Here is a 16,376-nt window from a genome sequence, read left to right as displayed (position 1 = left end):
TAACCCCTCGCCAATTCTGCCGACGGGGTTAGCATTCCACCCTTCTAGAGGGAAGATCTTCTGGTGGATCCCCACCGAGACCAGGAAGACCGTCACCCAGGCCCTCGTCACCAGCCGACTGGACTACGGCAACGCCCTCTACGCCGGTACCATCGCCAAGCTCCAGAAGAGACTCCAGCGGATCCAGAACGCCTCAGCCAGACTCATCCTCGACATCCCACGAACCAGCCACATCTCCGGACATCTGAGAGACCTTCACTGGCTCCCCGTCAACAAAAGAATCACCTTCCGCCTCCTCACCCACGCACACAAAGCCCTACACGACCAAGGCCCGAGCTACCTCAACAGCCGCATCAACTTCTACGCTCCCAAACGCCACCTCCGATCAGCCAACCACGCCCTCGCCGCCGTCCCCCGCATCCGAAGAGCGACTACAGGAGGAAGGTCCTTCTCCTACCTGGCCGCCAAGACCTGGAACTCCCTCCCGGCCGACCTGCGCCTGACCCAAGACTACCTCTCCTTCAGGAAGAAGCTGAAGACCTGGCTGTTCGAGCAGTAGCGGCACCCCCCCCTCCCCCAGCGCCTTGAGACCCTACGGGTATGTAGCGCGCTCTATAAGTGTCACTGATTGATTGATTGATTGACACGACATGTATGTAACTGTGATACCCGGTTAAAGTTAACTGAAGCCTCAGCTCCACAAAATGGATGCTGCCACCACAGAACACGAGTCTGACCTCCTGCTGCTGGGAGTCCTTCCAGCGAGGAGAGCCTGGACAAAGGGTTTCCTGTCAGGGGCGGTGCTAGCACCATCCCAGACAGGGTTTTGTGTATCCTGGGTAGGCAGGGCTTTACAGGAAAGTGACTGCTGAGTGGCACCCCGGTGCTCACTACGCATCTGCCGGCTAGAACCAGTTCCAGGGGCACACCAGCCCCTAGCCTGGGGAAAGTCCGGCATGGGAGAGGGGTGTAACCACCCCCCTTCCTGGTCCCACCCCTAGGGCAGGACCTAGTCGCGTACCCACCCCTTTCTTTAGGATAAAGGCAGGAGCGGGGACCCTTCCAAATTAGATCATCTTTGAATCAAGAAACGACTTTCTACGAAAGGACTTCAAGACTCTTCTCAAGATTTCTCCCTTGTGACTAAGGAGTAGTCACCCTGCATCCGCAGGCACCATCTAAGAACTCTGCGGTTTGCTGCACGTCCTTCCTCAGGAATCCGACCGACCAGCACACAAGACCCGGCTTCCCTGGCACCTCTGACCTCTACCTACCTCTACAGCTAAGCTGAGAACCGTAGTTGCGACGAGACCTCGAGGGACCAGCCATCATCAGAACTGCACGACTTCAATCCAGCACGACCGCCGAGGGATCCTCTGGGGAGTGCTTTGGGGTCCGAGAAGCCCCGACCCTGAGCAGCTCCAGCACCGAAGTCCAGCCTCCCAGCATCCCCACGATCTGCGTGGGGCCCTTCTGCTTTTTGCTGCTCACCGCGTTGTTTGGCTACTAGCCCGCTGGCTTGTGGCCTTCTTAACGACGCCCGACAACAAAACTGCTGCTGGTCTGGTTGCTCCAGACTGGCCCTTGCTCCCTTCCAAAAGAGGAGCACCCCGGACCCTCCTGGTCCACTCAAGACGCCATTTTAGGTCCACTGCGTGGGCTTGAATTTGCCAAGACTTGTTGCCCCAATCCTGGGTCCAGCGACGTCGACAGCATCATCCATCGTGGGACAGCTCGCACCTCCATCCTGGTCGCTGACAACGCCTCCTGGTCCGTGAGATCTGCAGAGCACAGTGTCGCCCATTCACCTAGTCGAGGTGACTACCATCCGGTGCCCTCCTGGTGCCACCTGACTACTGGCTAGTAGTCACGAACTTGGTCCCCTCTGCTTTCAGGTGTCATCCATCTTCGATCCAGGCTTGGATCACTCGAACAATCTTCACTGGTCGCCTGCCAGCAACTTCTTTCTTCAGGCTCCTGGTTCGTCTACGAGGATTCCCGACGTCTTTTGAGACCTATGCAGCTGCAGCCCCTGGGCTAGGTAAACTCGGCATTTCGGTGCCCCAGCATAGCCTCACTATCCAAGGGCCAGGATCCACTGTCGTTTTCGATCTACCTAGTCGGGTTCGCCCGAGAACACTAACTTTGTGAAATCTAGCTACCATAGCCTTTGTCCCGCATCCCGCGTGAGAGTGCACACCCTGCACCCGAGTCCCCTAGGCCTCCTACTAGTAATCTGAAGGTTCAGTAACGTAGTCCTAGCGATTCCAAAGCCTATTAGTCCAGTACTTACCTGCTAGTAATTTCGCATTCCACTTTCATAGTATATGGTTTTTCGTGCCCCTCGGGGATTTGTGTAAATTGTGCAACTTGAAGTATTTTTATAAGAGTTTTGTTGTGTGCTTAGTACCCTGTCCTCATAAAGAGTACAGGGCTGTTGTGATTCTAATAAATACACCGTTTATTTTCATAACACTTGTGTGGTGTCCTTTCACTTGGTGTTCAAGGGGTATATGTGATGGTATAACAGCTGGCTTAACACGCCCTCTAGAGTTTAGCCCAAAGACTGCTCGTATCCACTCTACTAGGATAGCTGGTCTATAAGGTTGACTTACAACCAATCACCATAAGGGTTGTTTGGACTGATGCAAAGTGCTCACTGAAATAGTGAACACTATATATCAGGCCAACTTCTCACATCGAGCAAATAGGTAGTTGTGCTATTGGTCGGAAATTAGAAAAGATCTCTGGGTCACCGTCTGCCTTTTTCAGCAGAGGGACTACCATTGCATGCTTCCAGTCATCGGGTAGCACGGCTTCCTCTAACGAAGCGTTTAGTAAAGATTTAATTACGCCCAGACTAGAAGAATCCAGCTGCTTTAGGATGGACGCGGGGATTGGGTCCTGAGGTGAGCCTGACCTAATGCTGTTAAGTATTTCTACAAAGGTCACCATGTCCATAGATTGCCAACTTGTTAATATATTCTCCCGGGAGATTGCCCTGTCCACTTTCTCATTAGGGAGAGAGGTATTAGCTACAGAAGTTGTGGCCTCATCTTGTTTGCTTAAACAAGAATAGATCTTAGTTAATTTCTCATTAAAAAAATTGGCTATGTGGTTGCATTGCGTAGTGGATAAAATCGATGGTTCTGGTTGATGGGCGGCTCCTGCCAAGTTTTTTAAAACTTTAAAAAGAGTGCCAGAGTTGCTCTGTGCGGCTAAGATGGTACCTTTAGTGTAATTACCCTTAGCTATTTTGCAGCATAAATGGTAGGCATTGAGCGCTTGCTTATAAGTTTCCTTATTGTCCGGGTTATAGTCTCTTCTCCACAGCCTCTGTAATTTTTTGCAATTACTTTTTTCATCACTTAATTTTTCGGTGACCCATGGGGCCCGGCCTGGGGCAGACGGGCTTGCCTTTGGCGCGCCACTGGCGCGCCCGCTGCGCTCGTCCGCTGCGCGACGAACACCTGCCCGTTTAAGTAGTGTTTCAACAGGGTAGTTCCCGCCCCCGACCTCTGACCCGTGACTCAAGCCCTGTCCCGCCTTCGCTCCCTCCACGTCAAGCGTGAGAACCCGTGGTGGAACGGGGAGCCGGCGGACAGGATGGTGGGCGTCAAAGAGGTGAGGTTAAGCTCATCGTGACTTTTAAAAGAATAGTTAAAAGCAGGAGCAGCGTTTTTTAAAAAGGTAACACTGCCACAATAAAAAGGTTTCAGTGCAGTCAGACTGTGCAAATTAGCAAAATATCGTATTTCATACCCGCCACTTCGCCACCCTTGACAAACAACAAATCCAGCGAGTGCCTGTGAAGCCCACAACTAAGTAGTGCTTCAACAGGGTAGTTCCCGCCCCGACCTCTGACCCGTGACTCAAGCCCTGTCCCGCCTTCGCTCCCTCCACGTCAAGCGGGAGAACCCGTGGAGGAACGGGGAGCCGGCGGACAGGATGGTGGGCGACAAAGAGGTGAGGTTAAGCTCATCGTGACTTTTAAAAGAATAGTTAAAAGCAGGAGCAGCGTTTTTTTAAAAGGTAACAGTGCCACAATAAAAAGGTTTCAGTGCAGTCAGAGTGTGCAAATTAGCAAAATATCGTATTTCATACCCGCCACTTCGCCACCCTTGACAAACAACAAATCCAGCGAGTGCCTGTGACGCCCACAACTAAGTAGTGCTTAAACAGAGTAGTTCTCGCCCCCGACCTCTGACCCGTGACTCAAGCCCTGTCCCGCCTTCGCTCCCTCCACGTCAAGCGGGAGAACCCGTGGTGGAACGGGGAGCCGTAATTATGCGGTAATTATGGTGTTGGCAATCATGGTGTGGTAATAACAGTATTAATGGAGGTGATAGTTGATTGCAGTTATTTGTGATGTTGTAATGGAAGTGGAAACACTGGTTGTGGTAATAGTTGTGGCAGTGGGAGTGGATCATACACCCTTATGCAAGCTGATCAACCTTACCATTCTAAGTTCAGGCATACTAAACGTTTCTTTCCCACCTTGTTCCCAGGGGTAGTTATGTTTATAAGATGTTAGCGAAAAACTCCCCATTCTATCCTATGAAAACAGATAGCCTTAGTATAGTGAAAACCGAAATTGGCAGTATTTCACTATCAGAACATTGTACACACACCAGGCCATGTCCTACCTTTCACATACACTGCACCCTGCCCACAGAGGTACCTTAGGCCTACCTTAGTGGTGACGAACATGTAAGAAAAGGGAAGGTTAGGGCCTGGCAAGTGGGTGTACTTGCCAGGTCGACATGGCAGTATAAGACTGCACATAGGCACTGCAATGGTAGGCCTGAGTTACATTTACAGGCTGCTTATGTGAGTGGCACAATCAGTGCTGCAGGCCTACTAGCAACATTTGATTTACCGGCCCTGGGCAGACACAGTGCACTGTACTAGGGACTCACAAGGAAATCAAATTCACCAATTGTGTAAACACCAATCCATAAAAACACTTTACAAAGGGAACACTTGCACTTTGGCACTGAACAGCAGTGGGAAAGTGCCCTAAGCATCTAGACCAGCAAAACAAAGTCCCACACACAGCAAAATAACAGCCAGCAAAGGCAAAAATACAGGGAAAGCCCACACCAATGATGCTTGGTCTAACAAAATGATTATGTTATAATTATATACATTTTCTACTCAAATTTGAAAATCAAAGATAAGACAATCTTTGAGTGCGGTGCCCTCATTGTCTAAGAGGAAAAAGAGAAATGAGAAATGAACAGATATCCATATTGTTATGTATGTCACAGTGAAAACAGAGTACTGGTCTAAATATTTTAATTGATTTATGTGAACAAATCATAAAATCACATACAATATATAAGCATTAAAAATATCAAAGAACTATTATGACAATTTATTTGGGAGGAATGGAAAACTCCTGCTAAAACCATGATATATAAAAACAAACTATATGATTGTCTAGAAATTGAAGTTAAAGTAAAACCGGTCTGGCTTGTGTAAAACCCAGTGGGCACAGTAAATGGCACATGTATTTAGATCGGAGAATATTGAAAATGGGGCAAATGAAAACGACTTGTAAGGTGTCAAGTACAATAACATTATCACAAGTACAAATCACAGCCTCTGAGGGACTTTGCCTTCTGACTAATGAGTGAGGGAACAGATTTAGTCAGAAGTACAACAAAAGACGTCTGTGAAAAACCGACTTATCCAATGTTAGGTATGATTCACACAGAGGGCCAGACATAGAAGAAAAGTGCATAATTGAATACTATCTGAAATAAAGCCCACACCCAGATCCTCATGGACAACTTCTGCTGGAACCGACTGTGGTAACCTTAGGATCCTCATGAGAAATGTATTCTCCGCCACCTGAATGGGGTTGCAAGGCTGGTATCCCCACACCTCTGTACTCTCTTGGATCTGTAAAGAGCCAGTATCGATTTGACATAGGGAAGTCCTAGCCTTCTCGCAAAAGCATCAATGCCAGGGGTCACTCTGTTAAAGGATTAGACCTGATCCCTAATTAGTGGAAGACCCTGTTTAGATGGTTCCCCCAAATAAGCAAGCCTATTTTTGTTTTACTAACTTACGAATGTCCACGTTCTTAGAAGGAAAAACCATGAAAAGAGAGCGATAATATTCAGAAATCATAACACTTCCATCTCGACTTCTATTTTGCCATGTTTACACATTGGCACCACTGAAGAGAATTCAAGCCACTGATGTGTTCACATAACAGAACTGTTTATAGAGGTCTGCCTAATAAACTCACTAACATCTGATCATTCCTTGTCCCACCAGCAACTGTATGCAACTCCCTGCGGCACTTGCTGGATGTCTTTGTTCCTGATCAGGTAAGTGGTGTCAGCATGGAGTTTTCATACTGATGGGTTTGAATGGGCTGAGGGGCACATAGAAGTTACTCTGTATGGGTTAAAGTGCACATAGAAGGTACTAGGAAACCGCCTCACAGGCAGTGCCCAATGGTGGCCATTTAACCATGAGAACATTAAGCGGTTATTTTTATGGTCTGGTCTTGCTTGACAGTGCAGCTGTCGCCAGACAAATATGTGACAATCACCACACGAGAACTTTGGTGCGGCTCGCATGATGGGAGCCAGGATGAAGCTCTCTTGTTCTGCTAATTACAGCATTTTCTGATCACATATGTACATCCACCTGAAAATGAGTGTGCTTTAGCGGCAGGGCTGATTAGCCATTCCTTAAGATTTTGATGTGCTCCTTTTGTAGTTCAACTTTCCTTTCTTTGCTTCTCGTTCTATTTCAATATTTCTTAAGATTAAACTTCAGCTCTCCAGGCAATGCTAACCGGTCAATTGCTTGCTGCTCATTTTATCTGCAGTGCAAAGCATCCCAGATGGCCACTTCCTCTGAACCAGGAGACTATAATGGAATGCTGATGTTCACAGTGTATCATTGTTTTACCATGTCAAGATGGCCAACATGTTGGTTCTAAATGGAATGACGATCCTGGAATATAAATCGATGCTAGACTATTCACAATATCTCTGCAAGACACTCCCTGCTAGGATTAGTTTTGTTATGGCAAGCCCATATCAGCCAGGTTTAGACAGCAACATATAGTTTTTTTTACTTCTATTTTTTTAATTTATTGTATTATTTTGTTGAGTTTGTGTATGTTTTTTTGTGGTTGTGTCAGAGGGAGAATGTAAGAATGAGTCAGTGGATGAATGAATGGATGCAAGAGTGCAAGGGTGAGAGACAAAGTACATGCATGATGACTTACTCAGTGCCTAAACCTATCAGTGACACAAAAGGCACTTTAATTCATTAGCCATATCTATTGGCATTGCCAATGCTTGTTAGTGGTATACATGCATTTACAAGGGGAATGTGCATCTAACCTAGAACATTGTGGCCTCCTCATATATGTGTGCATAAGTACAGTATGTCCAGGGCACAGCTCCTTAAAGCTCAAGCATCTTATTGAGTTTGCCAGACTGGATACACCTATTCCCTGCAGCATCATAATCAGGTTACCCAAGTCGCAAGGGGCTGAGAGAATATTATCACAGACTGGTCAGCGTACAGCCATGAGTCCCTCTTGGCTCTCACGTTGTTAATGGATCCAGCCAAAGAATTAAAAATGCCTCTCTTCCTTTGTTTTATTGACTACACAGCCGCCTTCGACCATGTCAACTGTGCCAAACTCTGGGGAAAACTGGAAAGTTAGGGTATATCAAACACACTCTTGGATCAGCTAAAACAGCTGCACACGGATACATGGATCAGGATTAAATTAGGAGCAGGGACACATATCTCAAAACGAATCATGACCTCGAAAGGCCTCAAGTAGGGGTGTGTCCTTGCCCCTCTTCTTTTCAATCTATTTTTTGCAGATCTGCCTGGGGAGCTGGTCAGCTGTGTATCTCATTTTCCAAAACTGGGAAACAAGCAATTGTGTAACTTGCTATATGCTGATGACCTGGTTTTAATCAGTCGGACGCCAACTGGTCTTCAGCACCTATTAAATACGACACGCAGTTTCTCTAACCGGAATGCCCTCAAAATAAACCTCAAGGAAAACCAAAATTATGGCGGTTAACTATCACAAAAAGAAGAACAATAGCTGGTACCTAGATGGCCAACGTCTGGATCAAGTACAGAGTTATAAATATCTGGGAATACTAATGGATCATAAAAGCTCATTCAAACTTCAGCTAGAGTCCATGCGGAGAAAGGGGACTACAACGTATTTGGCACTGAAGTCACTGAAGAGACGGCTTCTTGACCTCACGCTTGATCCCTTTCTAGAGGTCCCGAGGGCCAAACTGTTGCCGACACTGACATATGGGAGTGAGGCTCTTGAAGGCAAAGACGCAGCAGCTCTAGACGTCATAATAGCCAACTCCTACAGAGCAATCTTCCATTTTCCAAAATATGTCTCTCCGCCTCAAACAGAGAGGGAATTTGGGTCCAAAGACACACGGTGGAAAGGAGTGCTTATGTTAAAAGTTAAAAAAGCAAAAACTACAGTTGATGGACAGAATGCAGAACAATGTCATACATTCACCCCAGTACAGAGATCTGGGCCTAAATCCATCATTTTTTTGATGGACGGAGCAACTGAACCAATCAAACACTCACGCCCAGTCAACAGATCTGGGTTTAATCCATCACCGTTCTTTAGCCCACTCTGCCACCCCAGTTCAGACATGGCCATATGCAAATCAGCCTTGACCCTGTGCCTCATGGGAACAGTCCAGCCGGAACTAACGATGGATTTAGGCCCAGATCTCTGTACTGGGGTGAATGTATGACATTGTTCTGCATTCTGTCCATCAACTGTTGTTTTTGCATTTGTCACCCCGAGTGGGCTGGGTATGCTCAGACGTGGGTCCCATGCTCTCCACACCACTGGAGTCAAGCTATCCTGGCTGAAGACAGCTGATAGCCAGAAACCGGTCCTAGGATACTTGATTCCTGTCCAGGAAAGACATGGCTTGGCAGTTCGGGCTGGACTGTTCCCATGAGGCACAGGGTCAAGGCTGATTTGCACATGGCCATGTCTGAACTGGGGTGGTGTGGAGTGCAAGAAAACGATGGATATAGGTCCAGATCTCTGTACTGGGGTGAATGTATGACATTGTTTTGCATTCTGTCCATCAACTGTCGTTTTAGCATATGTTAAAAGTTGGCATAAAATCTAAAGTGCTGAGGCTCCCACCTCTGGAATGCCTTACTTCATCAAGAAAAATGTCCAGCCAGGGAGTACTTGTTTGACTCCATTGAGTTATTGGGCCTGTCTGAACTCTGGGCCGTTCCAACAGATCATCTTTCCTTCAAAAAAGCAATGAAAAAAACAACATCCATGTTATCTGTTTTAGAAGACAAAGCAATCCTTACTAAAAAGGCACACGGCTGGATAGTGCTCAGTGACTACGCAAGGCCAAAACCCCAAGCATACTTGAGTGCAGGAATCAAGATAAGAACGAAGGAAAACTTCTTAAGGCTGCGTTTGGGGGTAATTGAGATTAAACCCCATCTTCCACCATGGGAAAGGAAAGGAGGCATTCTGACCTGTCGTCTATGTGGAAGCGGAAGCAAGACATCATTCATGTAATTTGCAACTGTCCTAACTTTAAGGATATAAGATGCACCTTGTTACGTCCCTTCTTCAGGTATTACGGCATCCGGTCTTGTAGGCAGGCAGTGAAGCTTTGCTTCAACCCCATGTCCAGCTTAACTGTCGGCTACCAAATTCTTTGAGACGACAACTATGAGACTTAAAACCCTGTCGTTATCTGAGATTAAAAAAATGCTACTCATGTCTAAAATTAACTTCATATCTTATTTTAGTTTCACTCGCACTTTAATTACCAAGCCCTAACTTGAACAATGGACCTGGTTAAGCTGTGTCATCCAGCAACCTGAGGGTCATCTTTGACTCCTCCCTCTCCATGACCAGGCAGGTCAACGCCGTCTCCGCCTCCTGCTTCCACACTCTCTGAATGCTCCGCAGGATCTTCAAGTGGATCCCCTCCGACACGAGAAGAACCGTCACCCAGGATCTCGTCACCAGCAGACTGGACTACGGGAACGCCCTCTACGCAGGAACAACAACCAAGCTCCTGAAACGGCTGCAATGCATTTAGAACACCTTTGGCACGGTTGATCCTCGACGTCCCCCGACGAAGCCACATCACTCCCCACCTGAGAGGCCTGCACTGGCTCCCCGTCAACAAGAGGATCACCTTCAAACTCCTCATTCATGCACACAAAGCCATACACAACGCCGGACCATCATACCTCAACGACCGACTCAGCTTCTACACCCCCACCCGCAGCCTCCGCTCGGCCAACCTCGCCACAGTTCCACGCACCCGAAAAACCACCGCCAGCGGCAGATCCTTCTCCTACCTCGCCGCCAAAACTTGGAACACTCTCCCTACCGGCCTACGACAGACCCAGGACCTGCTGGCCTTCAGAAGTCTTCTCAAGACCTGGCTTTTTGATCAGTAGCAGCTCCCCTCCCCTTCCCCCCCCCTCCCCAGCGCCTTGAGGCCCTCACGGGTGTTTAGTGCGCTTTACAAATGTAATGATTGATTGATTGATTGAGCTTGCGAATCAATGGTAGTAGTTCAGTACTACCTGAGATATAAGAACTTATGAAAACTGCTTTTAAAACAGCTAATTGTACAAATTGGGAATATCTTATTGATGATCCTTTTTAATATCGATTTTAAATGCAATAATCTGTGTACAATGGAATTTTTTATTGTTATGTTTTATTGTTATGTGTTTGCAAAATAATCAAGCAAAATAAACATTATCGATCTGTCTTTTCTATCATTGGCTATTCGCTCCCCCACCTCATTTATCCAATCCTAAAAGATTTTGCATTACATAGACATTTTACACATGGCTTAAAATGTCACTCAAAGTGCAGAGGATTAATGCTTTTAGCCAAGACCAAGTGGCAGACTCTCAGCCATTAGCTTTCATATTGGATACAGGGGCACCTCAGATAGCCACAGGGAATATTCTCAGGGACCAGCCTTCTAAGCACAGAGACAGAGGTAAAGGACGGTGATTAGGTCCCCTTGATGTATCATGGATGGGCACAAGCAACACCCCTGATATTAGAAGCATCTTGCAGGACATAATCAGAGTAGAAGACTATGTTCTGCCAACAGGTGTAGTGGGTGCAGAATATCATGCTCCCTCAATCCACTTCAATTGTGATGCGAGCACCTTTGTGACTAATCATATCATAGAATAGGAGCAGGAGAAGTCTGGTGGTGTGCTTCCACCGTCTTGAGAGTAGGGAAGGTCACACAAGATAGCTACTGTAAAGAAATTGAGCTCAAACCAAAGAGGGCTCGGCTCGTTCATGTTGGTCAAGAGGTCCAACTCACTACAACCCTGATCAGTCAGCCATCAACCTTAAATAAGTTATTTAGAGGAACAGGTTGAAGTGGACATCTACGGTGGTACACAGACTCTGCAATTCTGGTTGACAACAATGTATCTATAATAAAAGCACAAATGGTCACCCTTCAAGAGAAATGTGTTCCATAAACACTACCTCTAAAGAGGATGTGTGATGGAGAGGGAATGATGATAAAGAAGGCGAGAATTGCAGTCCATCTGGATGCTGTTTGCATTAGCTTGGTTGCTATGAACGAAACAGTGGCGTAGCTACAGGGCCGGGGGCCACAATATTGGGGGCGGCGGCCGCGCAGCACTGGCGGCCCGTGGCGGGCCTTTATAATTTATTTGGGGACACTTAGTGACACTACAGTGTACCCAAATAAATGATAAAGTCCGCCGCCAGTGCCGCGCGGCCGCCGTATAAAATGCAACCACACCTGCTTCTTGTAAGCTCCCTGCAGCGCACGACGTACCGCGTTTGTGGGTCCAGTCCTGGGTCCGTCAATCTTGTAGCGCGCGAAAGCGCTACCAATGACGGCCCTGGGAATGGTGCTGTCCTGACCCAAGAGCGTTTGAGTATATGTCGGCACCCTTGTCAATAACGAGTAAGGCCCTAACTTTCGCTGGTCCATTGACGGCTGCGCAATTAATGTTTGTGTGAAGCGGCACCTGGAGTTTGTAGGAGCTCTCCGGTTGCAGCGGCCGCCAGGACAGTCTGTTACTAGACTGGTCAGCCGGAAATCACAGAAATCAGGACAGCTGAGCGGGCAACCCAACTATCACGGAAGGCGGATGTTGTATTCCTATATGATGTCACCTGTGGAATCATTGCTAGACCCCCAGGCGGCAAACTCGAATTGCCGCGTCCCGCTGTGACGCCTGAAACCGCAAGGCCAGAATGGGTGAGCGTTTTAACAGTTATGGGAGCCCGGTGCGTCTATGATCGTCGCCTGCCTTTAATCAAAGTAAGTGCAAGTTACACATCACTTAACCTCTGAACTCGGAAAACTATTGGTGCTCCTAATACTATGGATGTCCCTGTGCTCATTTGTTTATCCAGATTTATGGCGGTCGAGCAGTCAGGAAAGTGATTAGTAAAGCTTGTTATTTTCGGTTTGTCAGAGGCTGCAGAAGAAATTAAATCAGAACACCTGCTAAAAATGGTGGTGGAGAGCCTGCACCTCAGATACATTCAGTACCCCAGCGAACAATGATGTGCGCTTTGAAGTGAGGACACCCAATCTTGAAAACTTGACTTCGCTGAAATTTACAGAAACGTCCTTTTGTTTGTAGTGGCATGGAGCGCACTGTCAATGAGAGTGGTGCAGATCTGAGTCCTCGTTTTGGTTAATAGTTCAATCAGCTTAGAAGGGCACTAGATGCTTCAGTTTCTGGTACTTTCCAGAAGTTTTAACATCATTTTAGAGTGTCTTGTTGCTCAAATGGGTGTAATTTCTGATATTTATATGTTTTCCAAGTCTTCATTGCTTGATTTTGCTTGCGAAAAAGTGTCACTCATAGTTGTTGGAATGTCACTCATAACTACACAGAAATTATGAAAATCTCGCACTTGTCAATCTCAAACCTTGGCAGCTATGTGTCCCGTGCGCGTCAAAGAGCGGTAGTGCTTCAAGGCGCGGGCTGGGAGAGGTTAAAAATCAACATTCGATGGGGATGAGAGAGTCTCTGGCTGGGGCCACAGCTTCTCTTGCCTGCACTCGGGTTACCTGCCAAGCAGCACATCCTCCTCAGTGTGTGTGCAGTGCTCGCCTCTGGCCAGGGTGTCCCAGCACCTGCTGCGTGGGGGATGTGTGAGGCTGCGCATCCCAAATAACGGGGTCACGGCCGCCTTTGCCGCTTCCTTGAGGTAGGTTTGAGACTAAGTTACGGAGCAGCAGGGGCAGGGTGAAACCATCCGTCTCAGTTACTGGCTAATTATCACACGTCTTCAGAGGCACAATGGCCTGCCTCCTTTTGAGTGATGTGACCTTCTGCACTTGGGAGCTGTGACAGAGAGACCTGGAAACTGACCAGGCCTTGCGCAGATAGTTGGACCTGGACACCTGGAAAGAAGCACAATCCCACGAGCAGACATCCAGGTACTGTACTTTGATGCCGCCTTGAGAGCAGAATGAGATAGTCTGGTGTTTTTATTGTGTAAGGATGCACTTAGAAGCTATCGTGATATTATGTGGTTACACCGAAATAGTGTGCCTCGAGGTTACTCCGATGCATTGTTCAATTATCATGATAGAAAAGGGTACTGACAATTTGACATAAATTAGAATCATGGGGCCTGATTTACAGAATGAACTTAAGACTCAATCCTAAACTTACTACTATTTTGGTATTCACAGAATGCACTTACTACTTTTGGCATTCACCGAATGAACTTACTACTTTTGGTATTCACAGAAGTTAGGATTTTGTCTTAAGTCTGTCTTAAGTCTGTCTTAAGTTTGTCTTAAGTTTGTCTTGAGACAAACTTAAGACAAAATCCTAACTTCTGTGAATACCAAAAGTTGTAAGTTCATTCGGTGAATGCCAAAAGTAGTAAGTGCATTCTGTGAATACCAAAATAGTAGTACGTTTAGGATTGAGTCTTAAGTTCATTCTGTGAATCGGGCCCTCGATTCGGCTATGATGTGCATTGTGGTTTTGTGCTAATATTAGGCAACCAGGGTACGCTGAGCAACGTGCCATTATGATGCCATGAGAGGTTGCGGATATATTATGCTATTAGGCAAAGAGTGTGCTGTTCTGATGCTGTGACTGATATATTGTGCACTCGTGATGCTACAGATGAGTGTAATGTTACGGCGATGTCGTGTAGGTAAACTGTGGGGCAGTTTTACTAAAATCTCACGCAACACAGCACAGCAGGCAAGAAAGCAAAAGAAGAAGAGAACAGGAGAGTGCCATATTTAAAGAAATATAGCTCTCTCCTCCCCAGTGACAATGCCCTTGGTCTGTGGGCTACGGCGTGCGCTGACTGGGCAGCAGGAGGAGTGGGTAATGCCATGTATCCTTGGAAGGTGGGAAGAACGGGCAGTTCTGCTGTCAGGTGACAGGAGGTAAGGCCTGTGTGATGGAGGATTTTCTTGCTTGCTTTGCCTCGGCGCACATGTTTTGCCTGTGGCACGCATGCCAGTAGCCATCAGCCTGTCCTAAGAGTTAGCAAGAGGTGGCCCTAGAGTTCAAGATGCTCCATGTTGGATGTTAGGTCACCTGCCCTTGTATTTTATTCTATTGGATTTCTTTCCTGCAATGGGAATCCTTCCCACCCTATTCCCCTATAAACCCACAAACCGCTACAGTAGTAAAAGACAATATTTAATTAAATTACATTAAAAATAAATAATAAAACATAATAAATACAATATAATATACACTAAATTTATTTAAAAATTGATATTAGTAACATCGAAGTTATTTATTTCGATATTATTGACATCGATATTTAAAACTTCGATATTACTGATATCATACTAATATCGATATTAAGACTGTCGATATTACTTACCTTCGATATTTTGTCCCATCGATATTTAAACTTCGATATAATTGTATATCGAAATTTAAAACTCGATATTTTGTCTGTGTACCCAACAAACTACAAACTAAACGCCTTTCTAGGTACTTTTCCATTGAACGAGCCCACAGAGTTCCGGGCGGGCGTCCACAACCTGGTGCTCCCCCACGACCGATAATTGCAAGAGTCTTCAACTTTCGGGACAGAGATGTTATATTACAAACAGCAAGGGCTGGCCCTCCAGTAAAGATTGACAACACCAACATCACTTTCTTCCCAGACTTCACTGTTAAAGCTCGGTCCCAGAGGCACAGCTTCACGGCGGTAAAGAAGGCCCTGCGCGATAAGGAAATCAAAAAAGGCCTATTGGCTTTAACATATGTTTTCACTATAAATATGATAATCCTACTGCCTTTGCTGTAAATTTTTAGATTAACATGTCAGACCTACTGCATCCAACACGACTTTTCCCAATGAAACAATCAGGTCAATAACCTCTATCATTGTCTTGTCATGATAACCTGCTCGTAACTATTGTATGAACATTGCAAAAAAGCAAAACGTGCTTTTCAAAAAGGCAATAAGTGCAATAGAACTTCTCTTTTTAAGTTGAAGCACACTCTCTCTGCCCAGTAGAAAGCTTGTGGAGTTCATCATGTGGTCATGCAGAGGCGTAGCTAGAGCTTGTGGCGTCCGGGGCTATCCCTCAGATTGCCGCCCATGGCATCCGCAGTCCTGTGATTGTGTTAGGAATTTTGAATCTCACCTCACTGTTAAAGTTTGCGCACAAATATTTCTCACATGTATCATTGGAATGCTAGTTTTACATTGGTCTATTAACTAATGCAAGTAAGTGTTAACTATCTGAACTCGCAGTTGTAGAGGGCTGCATACAGCACCCAAGGGCCACTCACTAAATTATACTGGTGTGATTTTAAAAAAATACTTTTAAACATATTTGTCAGCCTGCCTGACTGACCGCCTTGTGTGTCTCACAGGCTCTCCCGGGGCTTGTCCAGCATTCATGCTATCACGCACATGCTCACTTCGGCGGCCGGAGTAGGTGAGTCAGTTGACTCTAATGAATTTATGGTATAGGCCTGAGGCAATTGAGATTTGTGTTAGGGCCTCTCACACCCTGTTATAGTCTAGGTCCAGGTCCCATTGGGGACAGAAAGAGCAGCATGTAGTTTAGTGATTATTCTCTCCTGATTTATTATTTGAGCTCTTTCCAAACAGCCGCAACATTCAAACTCACAGTCCGGATCCGTGTGCACTTGTGAAGAAGATGCAAAAACTGGCCCATTGCAAATATAGCTGGACTTCTACACAGGGGAGTCAGGGTACAGACATGCTGTATGCCATAACCACTGCCACAAGCCAGCAACTTTCAGCTAAAGGGTTATGGAGAAATGCCATGCACAGACTACAGAGCAACAGA

General features: G+C 46.4%; 1 protein-coding gene across 1 annotated transcript in view; it reads left to right on the top strand.

The window, feature by feature from the left end:
- Positions 1-16,376, top strand: part of LOC147717810 (uncharacterized) — a 321,013-nt gene that overhangs the window by 282,821 nt on the left and 21,816 nt on the right. Inside the window, exon 11 of the mRNA XM_086924598.1 lies at positions 6,289-6,341. Coding sequence (XP_086780724.1) covers positions 6,289-6,341 — 53 coding nt within the window. The remainder of the gene's footprint in view (positions 1-6,288; positions 6,342-16,376) is intronic.

Source organism: Lissotriton vulgaris, chromosome 5, assembly GCF_964263255.1.
Source record: "Lissotriton vulgaris chromosome 5, aLisVul1.2, whole genome shotgun sequence".
Classification (NCBI taxonomy): Eukaryota; Metazoa; Chordata; class Amphibia; order Caudata; family Salamandridae; genus Lissotriton; species Lissotriton vulgaris.
The sequence above is the reverse complement of the archived record's forward strand: the minus strand, read 5'-3'. Positions and strand labels throughout refer to the sequence as shown.